Source organism: Candida pseudojiufengensis (genome assembly GCF_024610245.1).
Source record: "Candida pseudojiufengensis strain CBS 10847 chromosome Unknown scaffold8, whole genome shotgun sequence".
Classification (NCBI taxonomy): domain Eukaryota; kingdom Fungi; phylum Ascomycota; class Pichiomycetes; order Serinales; family Debaryomycetaceae; genus Lodderomyces; species Lodderomyces pseudojiufengensis.
In genome coordinates, this window is record NW_026261526.1 from 558,519 (window position 1) to 574,442 (window position 15,924).

The window sequence follows — 15,924 nt, forward strand, 5'->3', positions numbered from 1 at the left end:
TGCCTTTCTCAGTAAATGTTTGAAAGTCATAACGATATTTAAATTGACAGAAACTAAATGTACTGGAGAAGGAATAATACAAACTTTAATAAACTGACTATGAATTGAGGTGCATATTTGAACAGGATCCTTAGCACAATTTGATAGGTACATAGCTGTTTACTAAAATTCTTTTACAACTCAAGAAAAATTCAAAGATCGGATCGTATTTTAAAGTAGAAAAAAGCTTGGTCATGGATTTGACAGATTTTTGACATCTACAAATCTATCTATCTACACAATGATAATTAAAACATCATTCTTCATCTACTGCCAACTGAAACAAGATAAAGCAGTCTTCAGTTTCAAAAATCTGAATAAGATCTCAAGTAAGAAATCTTAGGTGGTATATGATAAAAAGCTTATTTATTTAGACGATTTAACAATTCCGAACAAACCTTGAACTTGATTTTTCGGTCTCTTTGTTTAAAAAATAATGAAAGGCCGAAGCTTAGCCAAAATGGTTACTTTTGGACAATGCTCGTATTAGTTACGTTATGAACTTATGAATTTATCTAAAACCTTACTTTTTACTGCAAATTAAGTCCTTTCACTAACTTCACTCCTTTTCTTCTTCATGGGACTCAGTATTTAAGCAATTCAATGTACAGCATTACATAATGCTATAGCCTTATGACCATTTTGTATAAACATTTCCTAAGCGTTTTGTTATCAATCAATATGGAATTGCTCTATTCGAATTCGCTATAATTCAGTTTGTATGTATATTTCGTGCATTTAGGGCTTTTTTATCTAAAAAATCAAATTAGAGATCAACAATGTAATTGATTTTAAATCTGATTGTTCTTTAATGCTTTGTACATAAACCCAGTACTCGATTGGCTAAAGAAATATTTTGATCTAAAATGGGTTTTAATAATCTCTGTTCCCTTTTTTTTTATTTAATTCATTATAATTATATTAGGTGAATAATAAGAACAGATCCCCCAAATAAATTATAATTTTATAATTTAGGTTGAGTTCAAAATTTTAGTTTCAACTAATGTAGAGTAAATTTAAACCATAAAAAATTTTTCATCATTGTTCAGAGATATGTAGATAAGTCCCAAAATCAATGATATAAATTTAAACTGATTTTCCAAAATTAACTAATCCTATAATGAAGTGATACCTGCAATTTTAAAGCAACTATACTCACTTCAATCCTCCAAAATGAAAGTCAAGAACATCAATCTTTTTTGCACATTATACTGTTTATTACTCACAGTTGTTAATGGTGAAAAACTTGAAAAATATAATAACGGTTTGACATCAAGATTCATCTATGCTTGTTATTATCAAGCTGTGGGGGAAGTATCATTCTGTCCTCCCACAGAGAAAACTTGCATGTGTACGAATAAAAATTCACTTGCAACCGTAGCTGGGTGTTTGTATGGTATAAATAAAACAGCTTCTAAATACACTGACTACTTAACTGAAGTTTGCTCATATTATAAAGTCGTTGTTCCAAGTAATTGGTATGAGGAATCAATTGGATATTATTTATCTGACGCAAAATCTGCAGATCAAATTGAAAACTTCAACATGAGTGTACCAATAGATACTCCATTTATACTTAATAAAACAAGAACTGAAATTATACAGAGTTCATATACTCGATTTTATAATAATTATGGTTATAGTGTGGATTATGCTGCAGGTATGTTAGGTTATTGGTTATTGGTTTTACTTTTAGGGGCTTTTACAAATTGGTTTAAAGTAATGTTTCCAAGTACCACTAAAAAAATGACACATCCTATTATCAATTGGTGGAGAACATATATTTCAATGCCTGCTACTTTTGGTAAAAAGAGAGCTCAAGAACAAAATTTCTTAAAATATTTTGATTATTTAATACCTTCAAGATTTGAATCAATAGTTATTTTTTTGTTTTATTGCGTAACTGTGTTGGTCAATGCATTAAATTTGAAAGTTCCTAATAGTGATTACTTGGAAGAAACAAAATATATGGGTGAGATTAGATATGTTGCTGATAGGACTGGTATAATTGCAACTGTAATGATGCCGTTGGTATTTCTATTTGCTGGTAGAAACAATTTTTTACAATGGATAGTTGGTTGGAATTATAGTACATTCATGACTTACCATAGACATACTGCTAGAGTCATGTTTGCTTTAGTTGTTATACATGCCGTCACATTTACTATTGTGTTTGTTCCATACTACGCTGAGTCTGTTAAAGATAACTACTTTATTTGGGGTATAGTTGCTACTGTATGTGGTGGGATAATGATGTTTCAGGCAATGTTGTATTTAAGAAGGAGATGGTATGAGATTTTTTTAATTTTGCACATAGTATTAGCAGCATTTTGGGTAATTGGAACTTGGTATCATGTTGTTGAACTTGGATTTATTTGGGTTGTTTATCCTACAATTGGTGTATGGGCACTTGATCGAGTAATAAGATTTGGTAGATTAATTGTTTTTGGTTTTCCACTAGCTGAAGTTACTTTATTATCTGATGAAACATTAAAAGTTGTTGTACCTAAACCCACTTATTGGAAATCAATCCCTGGTGGACATGCATTTATACATTTTTTAAAACCAGCATATTTTTATCAATCACATCCATTCACTTTTACTGATTCTGTTGATCAAGGTAATTCAATAATTTTATATGCAAAAGTTAAAGGAGGCATCACAAGAAACCTATACAAATCTTTAGCACAACAACCTGGTAGAACATGCAAAATTAGAGTTGGTGTTGAAGGTCCATATGGAGAATCAACTGCTGCTAAATATGCTGATACTGCTGTATTCATTGCTGGTGGTAATGGTATTCCTGGAATCTATTCTGAAGCAGTTGATGTTGCTGTCAATAGTAAAGATGGGTCAAATAGAGTTAAACTTACATGGATTGTCAGAGAATGGAGATCATTATATTGGTTTTATGAAGAATTATTGAGTTTGAAAAATACCAAGATTGATACTACCATTTATGTTACTCAACCAAATAGTCATATATTTATGGATGAATTCAATAATAGATTTACAGGGTTAGAAAGATTATCAATTGACAAGGCAGAAGATTCAGAAGGTTTGAGTTTGGAAAAAGATGATTCACTTAAAGAATTCACTAAATCTGAAGAGACCTCATGTGATGAAAAAACAAATCTTGATCCTTCTCATATAATAAACACAATTAAGTCAGAATTATCACATATTAGATTCAAGGAAGGTAGACCATGTATTGAGACATTGATTCCAGAAGAAATACACGAGTCCAATGGATCTGCTGCATTTGTTACTTGTGGTCATCCTATTATGGTAGATGAAATCCGTTATTATTGTAGTAAAAATGTCAGTAATAAAGAGAGAAAAAGAGTTGAATTTTATGAACAAGTCCAAGTTTGGGCTTAGAGTTCCCAAGTACATTGTTACAGATGTAAATTGATATTGAGTTTCAAATTAAAAAATTATTTAATTATATAGTCATTTGAATTAAGTATGGCGCCTTGTTGTATTCTCAGGTTCTGTAGTGAAATTTTATACATTATACTCTTTCAAAAATTTTATGAATATTAGATTCTTCCATTTAGATCATGTCTAATGCGGAAGTGGTGTGTTAAAAACCTTGTTTCTCTAGTGATCACTAGTTTTATCAGACAAATTCCCCTCCTTATGGTACGAAGGTAAGAAATGGGGCGGCGGAAGCAAAATCTGCAACTCGGGTCAGACTTGTCGCCAGAAAACGATTTTTTCTGCCCAGGTACTAATATTACTATTTGACCAAGGAGTTAAATCTCGATTGAAAATATTCTGGTGTCATGTTTGTTTCATGAAAGCTATAGATCTCCCAAGTATTATTTCTTATTGTCACAATCTACATTGATTTAGCACAATATGCGTCGAAATTAAAAATATTATTTAATTTTAATTAAAAAGGAAAAAAAAATTTAATCTCAAAAATCAATTAAAACAACTTACATAATTGCCTTGTTGAAATGGTATAAAATGTTGTCATCAAAACCCGAAAGTTTTAATACCTCCATTAATACAATCTGTCATTCAAATGTAGTTTTTTTTTTCATCAGTATTACAAATTAAGCCAAAGAATGTCAATTGTGTCTCACTCCCATGCCAAGATGTATGCACGTTAAACTGGGGTTTATTATTGTTTCTTGGTTCAGGGGTTTTCAAACCAAGAAAATTTTACTGGTTTCAACGGTGAATTGTATTTTACGAATTGGAACTTAAGTATAACCAACCAACGTTTATGTTTTTCAAAAGGCTGTATCTGGATTACAAATTTCTAATTAAAAACATTTGTTGATTTGCTCAAAAGATAATTGGCTCGAGATTAAAAATTAGGTTTTACTGTAATTAATGATAGGTTGTTCTTACGTTTGTCCGTGTAAATTTTACTCTAATAGAAGTCAATTAAAAAATCAAATTAAAGTTAATGCATGATTTTCATGTTACATAGATTATAAATAGAAATTGCTCAAATTGAATAAATAAATTGCATCAACCAAGAAGAGCAAAAGAGTTAAAGAGCCTTCAATACTTGGTTGAGGGCTATATCACAGAAAGCTCAAGCTTTTGAGCCCTTACCAACATATACATTTCCGTCAAAACATTCGTAAATGACACTATATCGATCAAACGTAATTAATCTTGGTTGTTTTTTAAAGTTTCTTAACCTTTATTTAAAGATCTATAAAATTTAATATTGCCTTTGTTACCCCATCTCTTTTTTTAAAGTAATAAAAGCATCTTTGGAAATGCATTCAGATTTGTTAAAACAGAACCCACAAGAACTTAATATTTTTAATTTTAAATCTTATATTTTTTCATCTACCTTAATTCACTCTAGCTCATCAATTATGGTAAAATGATATGTAAAAAAGAACAGATTTCAATATAACAGTTTTGTGCTGCTTTAAAGATCTACTAATGAAAGAAACAAATTATATACAGTACAGAAATTCAAAAATAATGTTTTTCAATTTATCTAAAAAATCAATTTAAACGATTTACAGTATAAAAATTTTATTCAATTGTTCTATTTTGGTTTAATTTTAGATTGGATTCAACACATACAACCTATTCCTGATTGGCTTAAAATGGTTTGAGTTACAGAAAATTGCTGATTGAGTTAGTCTGGAACGTTTTGTGCTCACTTTCAGGGCGGTTCTTCATGTCATGTGAATAATGTTCCTCTTTTCAAATCAGATATTGCATACGAGTAATTAACAATTAATACACTTTTGTATGGAATGATTTTTAGTTTTTAGGATACCGTATGAAAAGAATTTAGAAATTTTGCAGCATATGTTTAATGAAAAATAGCTACACAATGAAACACATCTGATCAAAAATATTTCACTGTTGATCAAAAGTATAAATATTTACTTATTCTCCCATGTTTTGCTAGCTTACCTATGGTTTTTTAATTTAGATCAACATCTTTTCAACTACAACCTAACATCCAATGACAATGAAATTCAAGAACTTAGATATCATTTATTTCATACTTTTTTCACTTATCAACCTTGTCCATGGAGAAAAGCTAGCAAAATACGATTCTGGATTAAAATCTAGGTTTGTGAATGCTTGTTATTATCAAATGGTTGGGGAAGTATCATTTTGTCCAACAGAAGATATTGGTTGCCTGTGTACCAATAAAAATGCACTTGCAACAGTTGCAGGATGTTTATATGGTATAAACAAAACTGAATCACAATACACTAGGAATCTCAATGAGGTTTGTTCATATTATAATGCAACAGTTAATGATGATTGGTTTCAAGAATCAATAGGGTATTACTTGTCTGATGCTAAATCTGCTGATCAAATTGAAAATTTTAACATGAGTGTTCCTATCGATATTCCCTTTATACTTAATAGAACAAACACTGAGTATATGCAATCATCATACACTAGATTTTATAACAATTATGGTCATTCGATTGATTATGGTTCAGGAATTTTAGGTTATTGGTTATTGGTTTTACTTTTAGGGGCTTTTACAAATTGGTTTAAAGTTTTTTTTCCAAATACCACTAAGAAATTGACAAATCCTGCAATCAATTGGTGGAGAGCTAATGTTTCAATGCCTGCTACTTTTGGTAAAAAAAGAGTTCAAGAACAGAGTTTTTTAAAATTTTTCAATTTTTTAATACCTTCAAGATTTGAATCAATTGTTCTATTTTTATTTTACTGCATCACAATTTTAGTAAATTCAATAAATTTGAAAGGTGTTGATGGAGATTACATTGGTGAAACCAAATACATGAGTGAAATTAGATATGTTGCTGATAGAACTGGTATTATTGCAACAGTAATGATGCCTTTGGTATTCTTATTTGCCGGTAGAAATAACTTCTTACAATGGATAGTTGGTTGGAATTATAGTACATTTATGACTTACCATAGACATACCGCTAGAGTCATGTTTGCTTTAGTTGTTATACATGCTGTTACATTTACTATTGTGTTTGTTCCATATTATGCTGAATCAGTTAAAGAAACTTACTTCAAATGGGGTATTGTCGCTGGAGTTTGTGGAGGTATAATAATGATTCAAGCAATGCTATTTTTTAGAAGAAGATGGTATGAAATATTTTTATTCTTACATATTTCTTTAGCTGTTTTTTGGGTAGTTGGAACTTGGTATCATGTTGTTGAACTCGGTTTTATTTGGGTTTTCTATCCTACGATTGGTGTATGGGGATTAGATAGAGTAATCAGACTTGGTAGATTGATTGCATTTGGATTTCCTCAAGCTGATGTAACTTTATTATCTGATGAAACATTAAAGGTTGTTGTACCTAAACCTAGTTATTGGAAATCTATCCCTGGTGGACATGCATTTATTCATTTTTTAAAACCAACTTATTTTTATCAATCACATCCATTTACTTTTACTGATTCAGTTGATCAAGGAAGTTCAATAATCTTGTATGCAAAAGTTAAAGGAGGTATCACAAGAAACTTATACAAGTCTTTGGCTCAACAACCTGGTAGAACATGCAAAGTTAGAGTTGGTGTTGAAGGACCATATGGAGAATCAACTGCTGCTAAATATGCTAATACGGCTGTATTTATTGCTGGTGGAAATGGTATTCCAGGGATTTATTCTGAAGCAGTTGATGTTGCTGTTCATAGTAAAGATGGTTCAAATAGGGTTAAACTTACGTGGATTGTTAGAGAATGGAGATCATTATATTGGTTTTACGAAGAGTTAATGAGCTTGAAGAAAGTCAAGATAGAAACTACAATTTATGTTACTCAACCAAATAGTCATATATTTATGGATGAATTCAATAATAGATTCACAGGATTGGAAAGACTTTCAATTGATAAACCAGAAGATTCAGAGGGTTTAAGTTTGGAAAAAGACGATTCATTTAAAGAAATCACTAAATTAGAAGAAACTTCATGTGATGAAAAAACAGATCTTGATCCTTGTCATATAATAAATACCATTAAATCAGAATTATCACATATTAGTTTCAAGGAAGGTAGACCATGTATCGAGACATTAATTCCCGAGGAATTAAAAGAATCCAGTGGATCAGTTGCATTTGTCACTTGTGGTCATCCTATAATGGTTGATGAAATCCGTTATTATTGTAGTAAAAATGTCTGTAATAAAGAGAGAAAAAGAGTTGATTTTTATGAACAAGTTCAAGTCTGGGCTTAAACTAGATTCTTGTTCTTTTAATATTTGTTTACGTAAGTAGATATGTTGTCGAAATTTTTATTTAAAATAGAATACTCATTGTTTGTAGGCTCATTTGATATAGACTATTGTTGAATTTAAATTTTATTGATAAATTAGAAAATATACTAAGGTTCGTAATTCCGTTTTACAAAAATTCGTTCTGTTTAGCCTCAGGCGGAAGGTTACCACTAATTATGAAACTTCGTTGAAAAATTCACATGAAGTTAGAGTATTGTTGGCAATTAGAAAGGCATGCGTCCAAAAACACGTAATAAGCTTTTTTTGCATAGATTTTGATTTCACAAATTTGGATTTGTTTCAGAATGAATTTTACGGGGTATTGTGTTTTTAAGAGGGAATATAGCTCAATAAATCATTGAGCTAAAAATTTTACATATAATTACTCCAACACCAAACCATAGATCAACTTCAATGTATTAATCTAAAAAACTGGCATAAGAAGGACTTTGTCTGATATAGGTTCAGATTTCGTTTTGATCATTCAGTGACAATTAATTTGTTTATTTGCAAAATACATCTGAAATAAATTACGCGAGATACTTTATAAAAAGGTTACACTAAATAACTTGATAATATTAAAAGTAGTGTATTTAACCTAATAATAAATTATTTTTTATCAATTAAAAATACAAGATCTCGAAGTATTAGATTCAGAGTTGAAGTTTAAGATTAGTATACTTAGTTGTCAAGTGACGTTTTGTGATGATATACCTGAAACATATTTATTTAGAGTAATGATCAATCAAAATGCTTAAAGAGGAAAAATCAACAATAAAGATGCATATTAAATCTAATACATCGTCTAGATTTGTTTGTAAATGTGGGGATATAACTTTTTATAAATACAGTCATTTGTTACTACTTTATGAAATTTAAAATGGAGATTGGATAACCATCAATATAATAGATTTCAACAGCCTTTAATATACATTTCCATTCAAACTATTTGGGTTGATCATATATCACAGAATGTATAATTCACACGCACAAAGGTTTCTGAATCCATATCAATCAGATGATGAAATTTGGGAATCTACATCAAATTTTAGCTCAAAATCTCATTCTACCAATCAAGCAAATTCTAGGTTTAGCTCAAACAAAGAGTCGGTGTCAAAATTAATCAAAAAATTCAATTTAATTTACGGTGTTGAAATTGAAGGATACAATCCACCAAGTCCAGTTTTTGATACATTAACTTTAAATAATTTATTACATGCAAAACTCTCGAATCTTATGCAACAAAATGGAATCGGGTTTCATCAAAGTATGGGGTACACAATACCTTGCTATAGAAGTAATAGGTCAATTTTAAATGTTGGTATTAGCAATCCAATGGAAGTTCAGAATTGTATTGGGGTAAGTGTGATGGATTATATGACCCAATCAGTTTCAACTACAGCCTCAAGATGGGATGGACCAAATGTAGTAGTGGTTACCGAAGCTGTTTGTGATATAATGGACTTGTTAGTAAAACTCGATACATTGAATGAATTTAGCAAATCAATTAATTGTTCAGATCAGGATTTACCACAAATTTTATTACTCACCCCAGATGAATTTGATCGTGCTGCTAAAGAAACAAATTCCAATATACATACAACCAATTTATTAATCATAGATGGTGTTCACAAAATGATCAAAGATAATGATATCAACTTCAAGTCATCCTTATCTCAATTTTACAACTCGACAAATTACATTTACTTCACCAATACTTCATCAAAAAAAACGACATCTTATTTACAAAACTTTGGAAATTTAATTACTGTTTATTATTCTCCTGAATTACCTCATGCATCAATCGACAAAAGAATAAACTTTGTTAATGTGGACGACCGCTCAAATGTTTTTTACTTATCTGAAGAAGAATTAGACCAATTAACATCTAACAAATTAAACAAAATCAAAGAAGAGTCCAAAAAATTAGCAATAGATGCAAAATTATATGAAATAGCAAGAATTAAAAAATCATTTTTACAAAGGGGACAAAGTTTTGGATCAAATGTTGTTATTCTTGTTCAAAATAAAGATGACGCTATGCTGATCACCGAATTCTTAAGGTGGAAGTCCATTGACGCATTTTATCGAGGATTTAAATTGTCATCTAAAGAACAACCAAAATTCTCGTATGTAGTTGAGTCAATGAATGCAGTTGTTGTTACTCATAATTTAGATTTCGTTAAAGGAAAACAAATTTTGATTGACTTTAAAGCATCTAAATTTAAATCTTACATTGAACGGTTGAATCAATTTAAACAAAATGGAGGACAGATTGCTATAACTTTGTTTACAATTAATGAATTAAAATATTTTGATAAATATTATAATGATTTTTTGATCGAAAATGATGTTGAAATACCAAATCAATTATTTGAACATCTTGATGCACGAGATTCGAGATCTGAAAGCGAAGCTGATTCATACAGTCCTTTATAGTTTATAAATAGGAGGTATATTAAAGAAAATAAATAAGCAATTAATTCATTTTCACTTTCAATCTGTAAACTCGAGTGATGGAATAAAACGATTGTAATAATAGAAAATTATAAATTATGATAGCTTCTGGGATACTAAGTAGTTGATAGTTATCACTCTCACTGTAGATACAATCTTCGTTTGACTTTTTCGGTAATCCTGAATGTTTGTTCAAACGATTAATTTCAATCAACTCGAAAATTTATCCACAGAATTTGAATATCCTGGCTTAACTTTAATGATTTAATTTTGATGGTTTTGATATAAAGTTTTGGTGGGAAAGAATAACATTTACCATCAAAACAAAGTAGTTGTAATTAAACGTGTTGTCTTTAAGTCCATCAGTGTTGAGTTAGCTCAAAATGTCAAGTATTTTCCGATACTGAATACTCTTCATATCTCGAGTTTTTGATTTCATAATATTATGTAAATTGCATCAAATCGAGTTCGTGCAGGATAATTGTTTTGGGTCACTTACGTCTCAGATATGAAATCGTATTTACAAAAACCAAATCCAGTTAAAAATTTCCTATTTTACAAGACGGTATAGCAAAAGCCTTGAACTGCTTACGATATAACAATATTTCACAGTACATTTTAAATTTATGTTTGAGTTGAAGAATAACTTAATATTCTTCAAATTTTTGAAATATTTGCGTCTAATCTTTTTTTTGTTTGTTTGACTCATTATTAATTGTTTATTAAATCAATGGTCTAGTGTGCTACACAGTAAAAGAACAAACATAGTTCCATAACTCAAACAATCCAGTCAATTGAGTATCAAAAGAGAAAAAATAGCTTCACCTACTTTACTCACAAATTTCTGTGAGTTGGTCTGAATCAAATGATGTTGGGTAAGTACTTGAGCGTAGCTTTCAATTGGGCCCCAAGTTAGACATCCGTACCACTATACAATTTGTATGTTTATCCGTACCGCTATAGTTAAAAATATCCTAAATTAATTGAAATGGGGGTCGAACTAAAAACACGCTTGAGCCACAAGTCTTTCCGTATTAAGATTATATCCCTTATCGCTTTAATTTTGTTTTGTGCTTTAATTCTCCTTTTTTATTTTTTCTTATCTAAATATTAATATTCTTTTTATTATACTTTATATTGACTTAATAGCCTATACTAACATTTTTTATCATTAACTTTTTCCAGAATCACCAATTAACTTTTCATATCAATTTTATTCAATTACATTCAATTTTTGGTTTTCATCACAATTAGTCACATAAGGAATTTTATTTTAAAACAAAGAATCTCTCATATACATTTGAAATACCCACTTAATATTTGAATTCCGTCTACGCATTTATTAGGTTTCAGATCTACAAATCATCACGATCTTTAGAATTCATTCATTTGACTTGAATTTCAAATTATTATCGCGTTTGTATTTGATTAATTGCACTATGATCAGCAGAAGGATTATATCAAAGAATTTTTTGAAAAACAAACTTCCATTGCAACCACAGTTAGCACTTACCCCCCATTTGAAAAATCAGTATAACCCACAGTTAACTTTGCAACCATATCAACAACTAAGGTTATTAGCAACTCATGTTGAGGAATTTGAAATTGATTACATTTCTTTAACCAAGAGAGCCAAAAAGCCTGATTTTAAAAAGAACGTGAATAAACAACCTGTATTAAATCTTGAAACACCAGGTGGTTTATGGTATCCTTTTGAAAAATTGATTGATTACAACGAACCTTTGTGTGAACCTTTATTAGATTTTTATTATTGGGAGGGAAATGTCAGAAATGAAGAAGGTGAATTAGATGATTTAGCTTTTGCAAAAGAGTTTTACACCGAATTACTCGTTTTTCAACACTTTTTACAAGAAGCTTACGAATACAGAATTAAACAATTTTCAGATTTAACCAATACTGAAGTGATTAATGCTTTATATATTTTTAAGGATTATTATACTCGTGGTGAAATTCATGAAGTTACCAATACAAACGAAGCAAAGTACAATGACATGACCAAGTTTTTCCTTGAGTTCGTAAAAGAGGATCCGTCATTCATACAAAACCTTTCGACTGATTTATTACCTCAAGTTCAAAAAAGTGAAGAAATAATGGACTTTTTGGAAAATGGATTATACTTTTACATCCCAGAATTGAAATCATTAGATCAAGAATTTAATTTTAAAAAAATCAGATCAAAAACAGATTTATTACTTCAAATTGAAAAAATGTTGAAAAATTTTGATGAATATCTTGAATCAAATTCCAAAGTTGATGAAATGTTTTTTAAAATATCTGTACAAGTTGCTAGGTATAAAACTTTGAAACTGATGTTGGAAGTTACAAAAACTCCTTTAAAATTAATAAAAAAAATTATCACAAAGAATGATTTTTCAGATGCTTTGTGGTATAAGACATTTGAAAATTGTGAAAAAGATGTCAATTTCACTACATACGATCAATATGCTTTAATATGGAATAAATTATATTTTGCAAATCAAATTCCGAAAACCAAAAACTTTTTTAAGTTAGCTACATCTTTGTACAACATCACACAGGATGAAGGAAACCCATTTAAGGAGGAAGCAGAAATTTTATTTGATGCCTTGATGGAAGATCAATTAAAAGCTGGTAAAATCTTACCCACTTTAGTTGAGGAAGATTTGGAATTATTAAATATTAAGTTTACTTCGAATTTCGAAGATAATTTTAAGTTAAATTTCTTATACAGCATTGGTTATAATTTCGAAAATAAACTTGATGCTGATACATCCCAAGAACTTTGGAAACATGGTGAGATTGTGCCAGGGTTTATATTTGCTTTGTTTCACGATTTAAATTTTGATAAACTCAATGATCTAATCAGTACTCCTGAGGTCTTTCTCAAATACCTTGAACTAAAAGGTCAATCTTTGGCTAGATGTTTCCCATTGGATTCGATGATAATGAGATACTTGAAAAATTTGAAGCTGTTGAAAAACAAATATGATATTTCATTTGATTTATTTGCTAGCACTAGAGAACTTTGTGATTTCATTTCGCTGGAAACCGATGCAGATATAGGCTTTATTAAGGCAATTGAGGAGACTTCTATTTATTGTGGAAACAATTTGAAAGCTTTGGATGATTTAGTCGAAGAGTTAGAAGAGGACGAAATTGAGTCATTATCAAATGAAAATTATGAGGAGAAGTTGGACAAACATACATCATCAAGTTATAAGCAACTTCCAGATTGGTTGAGACTTGAAAATCATATACCTGAAATTGAGTTTTTGAAAGAAACATTAGGTAGTTTTGAGGAAAAAGACAAAGTTTTGAAGAAGGCAGGTCAAATTTTGGAGGAAATTTTGAATGATGATTCTAAGTATCCTGAAATAAATCATGGAAGTTTTAATAAATTGGTTGGAAAATTGAGAGAGTTCAGCATTAACAATACCAAAAATTGTTTAGAAATTTTGAACACAGTTGTTTTAAATAATGATATTTTTGCTCAATTTGAAAAATCAAAGAATTCAAAATTAGCTCCTACTACAGAATCATCTACTACATATGTTCAAATTCCAGATGACTTACAGTTATCAAGCTTCACTAATGAATTAACTAAATTGAAAGAATCTTTAGGTGGTCAGCCATTTGAACTGCATGATAGAGAAAAAATTATCAATACTTTGAATTATCAAATTGATCAATACTTTGCAGAATCAAATAATGGTGTGAATTTATTAGCTTCCAATAATTCAGAAATTTTTCAATGCATTCGCTTAAAAAGGAGATTGGCTCGATTATTTGATTTAAATGGAAATCATACGATGGCTTTAGATGTGTTATTGAATTCTCAATCTGTTTTTGAAGAGTTTGAAAAGGGTAAGGAAGTAGTAGTCAAACCAGAATACAAACAAATACCAAATGACTTTCAGTTGGAAGAATATATCATTGAATTGGAGCAGTTAAAGAATGCTTTGAACATTGAAAAATTTGAAGATGTTAATGCTGCTGATATTTTAGCAAAAGTTAAGAATTTATCTGATGCTAGTTATGCAACCAAAGATAAGAAAATTATATGGAATAAATTATACAGAAATTTGGCAATGTTGTTTAAACATAATAATAATAGCTCGTTTGCTTTAGATAATGTTGTGACTAGTGCAAAAGTATTTAAGAATGTTCAAAATATATTCAAAAAGAATGCAAAAAATGCAATTGAGCAACAAACTGAGTTCTTCAAGGCAGCAGAAGTCAAAGTGTTGGAATCATTTTTGAACGAATCTAGGTTGTTATCGAATTCAGATCTTTATCTAGTATCAAAAGCCAAATTTGAGGACTTAATTAATAAATATGCATCCAGTTTGGATAGTTCTTCATCAGAGTATTTGTTTCAAAAGGCTGTACTTGATCAATTAAAACAGTACAACTTGGAGATTGAACATTACCCAGCATTCATTACTTGCCTTTTTGCAATGAATAAAAGTATTGTAGGGCCAATGACATCCGATACTATTAAAGAATTTTATAATGATTTGAAGAAATCATTTGATGGAAAAGCTGAGGAAGCTGTTGCTCATGGTAGTACATCAGTCAGTAGTAAATTCGATATGGATCAATTTAAACAAAATATTACAACAACAAAGACAAATAATCAATACCATGATTCTGAGAAATATTTTGCAGATTTGGACAAAAAGGAAGAAACTGTTGCAGATTTTGAAATAAATGATGAACATTTTGCTCCAGGTACTTTTCAAGTTGCTGAAGACGACTTTGCAACATTTGTATACGAGAAAGAGAACATGAAAGAACCGTTAAAACCTGTTAAATTTGAAAAAGAAATCAAAGATGTTGAAGAAAAGAACTCCTTAAAAGAGTCACAATTACCTATTGAGAATTTAGCAAATGAAAAAGTGGAACCTCAAGAAAGCGAAGAGAAGGATATTGGATGGGAAGAACCATATGAAGAATTACCAGGATATTCATCTTCATACATGCTTTTAACGTTGAATGGGGATTCTATACCAATATCTAAATCATTATTGGGAAATATAAAATCGGATGAAGATATTTTTCAAATACTTAGAAATTTCAGCAAGGAAGAACTTTTAATGATCAATGAAAAATTGAATAATTTGCAATTTAAAAATTGGAAAATTGTTGGTTATAAAATTATGGATGGTAGAAAATATCTTATTTTGAGCAAAGATTCAACTACTAGTAATAAATTTGGTAAGGTAAAAGATATATTTTCGGTCGTTGGAATCATATTGTTAAGTTTAATTGGACTTAATATGTATTGGGAAGAACCAATGGACTATAAAGAGAATCAACATCAACAGAATGAACCTTTAAGAGTAATTGATGATACCATAGTTCCTAATGTGGGGGAGAATATGTATATAACTCACGAGGAAGATCATGCTCAAAAACCAAAAGAAACCAGATCCAGTTGGAGAAAAATATTCTGGGCTTGATTTTGATCCATCCTGACCATTAATCTGTTGATTAATTTTGAATATAGTTGTGGATAAAATTGGTATTGCGCTATTAAAATGGTCAATTTAAGGAAATTTTAAGGAATTTAGAGTTAGCTATGCATGAAGTTGCATGTACGAAATATGGGGTAAAAATAATTATAATTTATATCTATAGTCTTTAAGAAGAATAAGTATATAATCAAATACACAATCAACACATTCAATTCTATCAAACAACGACTTTTTAGTTACATT

At 29.7% G+C, this 15,924-nt stretch overlaps 4 protein-coding genes across 4 annotated transcripts; all 4 read left to right on the forward strand. All coding sequences in view use genetic code 12, as the record gives it.

Moving 5' to 3' along the window:
• Positions 1 to 1,212: 1,212 nt before the first annotated feature.
• KGF55_001876 (uncharacterized protein) lies at positions 1,213 to 3,420 on the forward strand (the record flags this gene model as incomplete). Its single annotated transcript, XM_051756497.1, has 1 exon — positions 1,213 to 3,420. The coding sequence occupies one exon, from the start codon at positions 1,213 to 1,215 to the stop codon at positions 3,418 to 3,420; it is 2,208 nt and encodes a 735-aa protein (XP_051615554.1).
• A 2,080-nt stretch (positions 3,421 to 5,500) lies between these two features.
• Positions 5,501 to 7,708, forward strand: KGF55_001877 (uncharacterized protein; the record flags this gene model as incomplete). The annotated part of the gene is made up of 1 exon (XM_051756499.1): positions 5,501 to 7,708. The coding sequence occupies one exon, from the start codon at positions 5,501 to 5,503 to the stop codon at positions 7,706 to 7,708; it is 2,208 nt and encodes a 735-aa protein (XP_051615555.1).
• Positions 7,709 to 8,719: 1,011 nt separating this feature from the next.
• Positions 8,720 to 10,186, forward strand: KGF55_001878 (uncharacterized protein; the record flags this gene model as incomplete). The annotated part of the gene is made up of 1 exon (XM_051756500.1): positions 8,720 to 10,186. The coding sequence occupies one exon, from the start codon at positions 8,720 to 8,722 to the stop codon at positions 10,184 to 10,186; it is 1,467 nt and encodes a 488-aa protein (XP_051615556.1).
• A 1,457-nt stretch (positions 10,187 to 11,643) lies between these two features.
• KGF55_001879 (uncharacterized protein) lies at positions 11,644 to 15,666 on the forward strand (the record flags this gene model as incomplete). Its single annotated transcript, XM_051756501.1, has 1 exon — positions 11,644 to 15,666. The coding sequence occupies one exon, from the start codon at positions 11,644 to 11,646 to the stop codon at positions 15,664 to 15,666; it is 4,023 nt and encodes a 1,340-aa protein (XP_051615557.1).
• Positions 15,667 to 15,924: the final 258 nt, after the last annotated feature.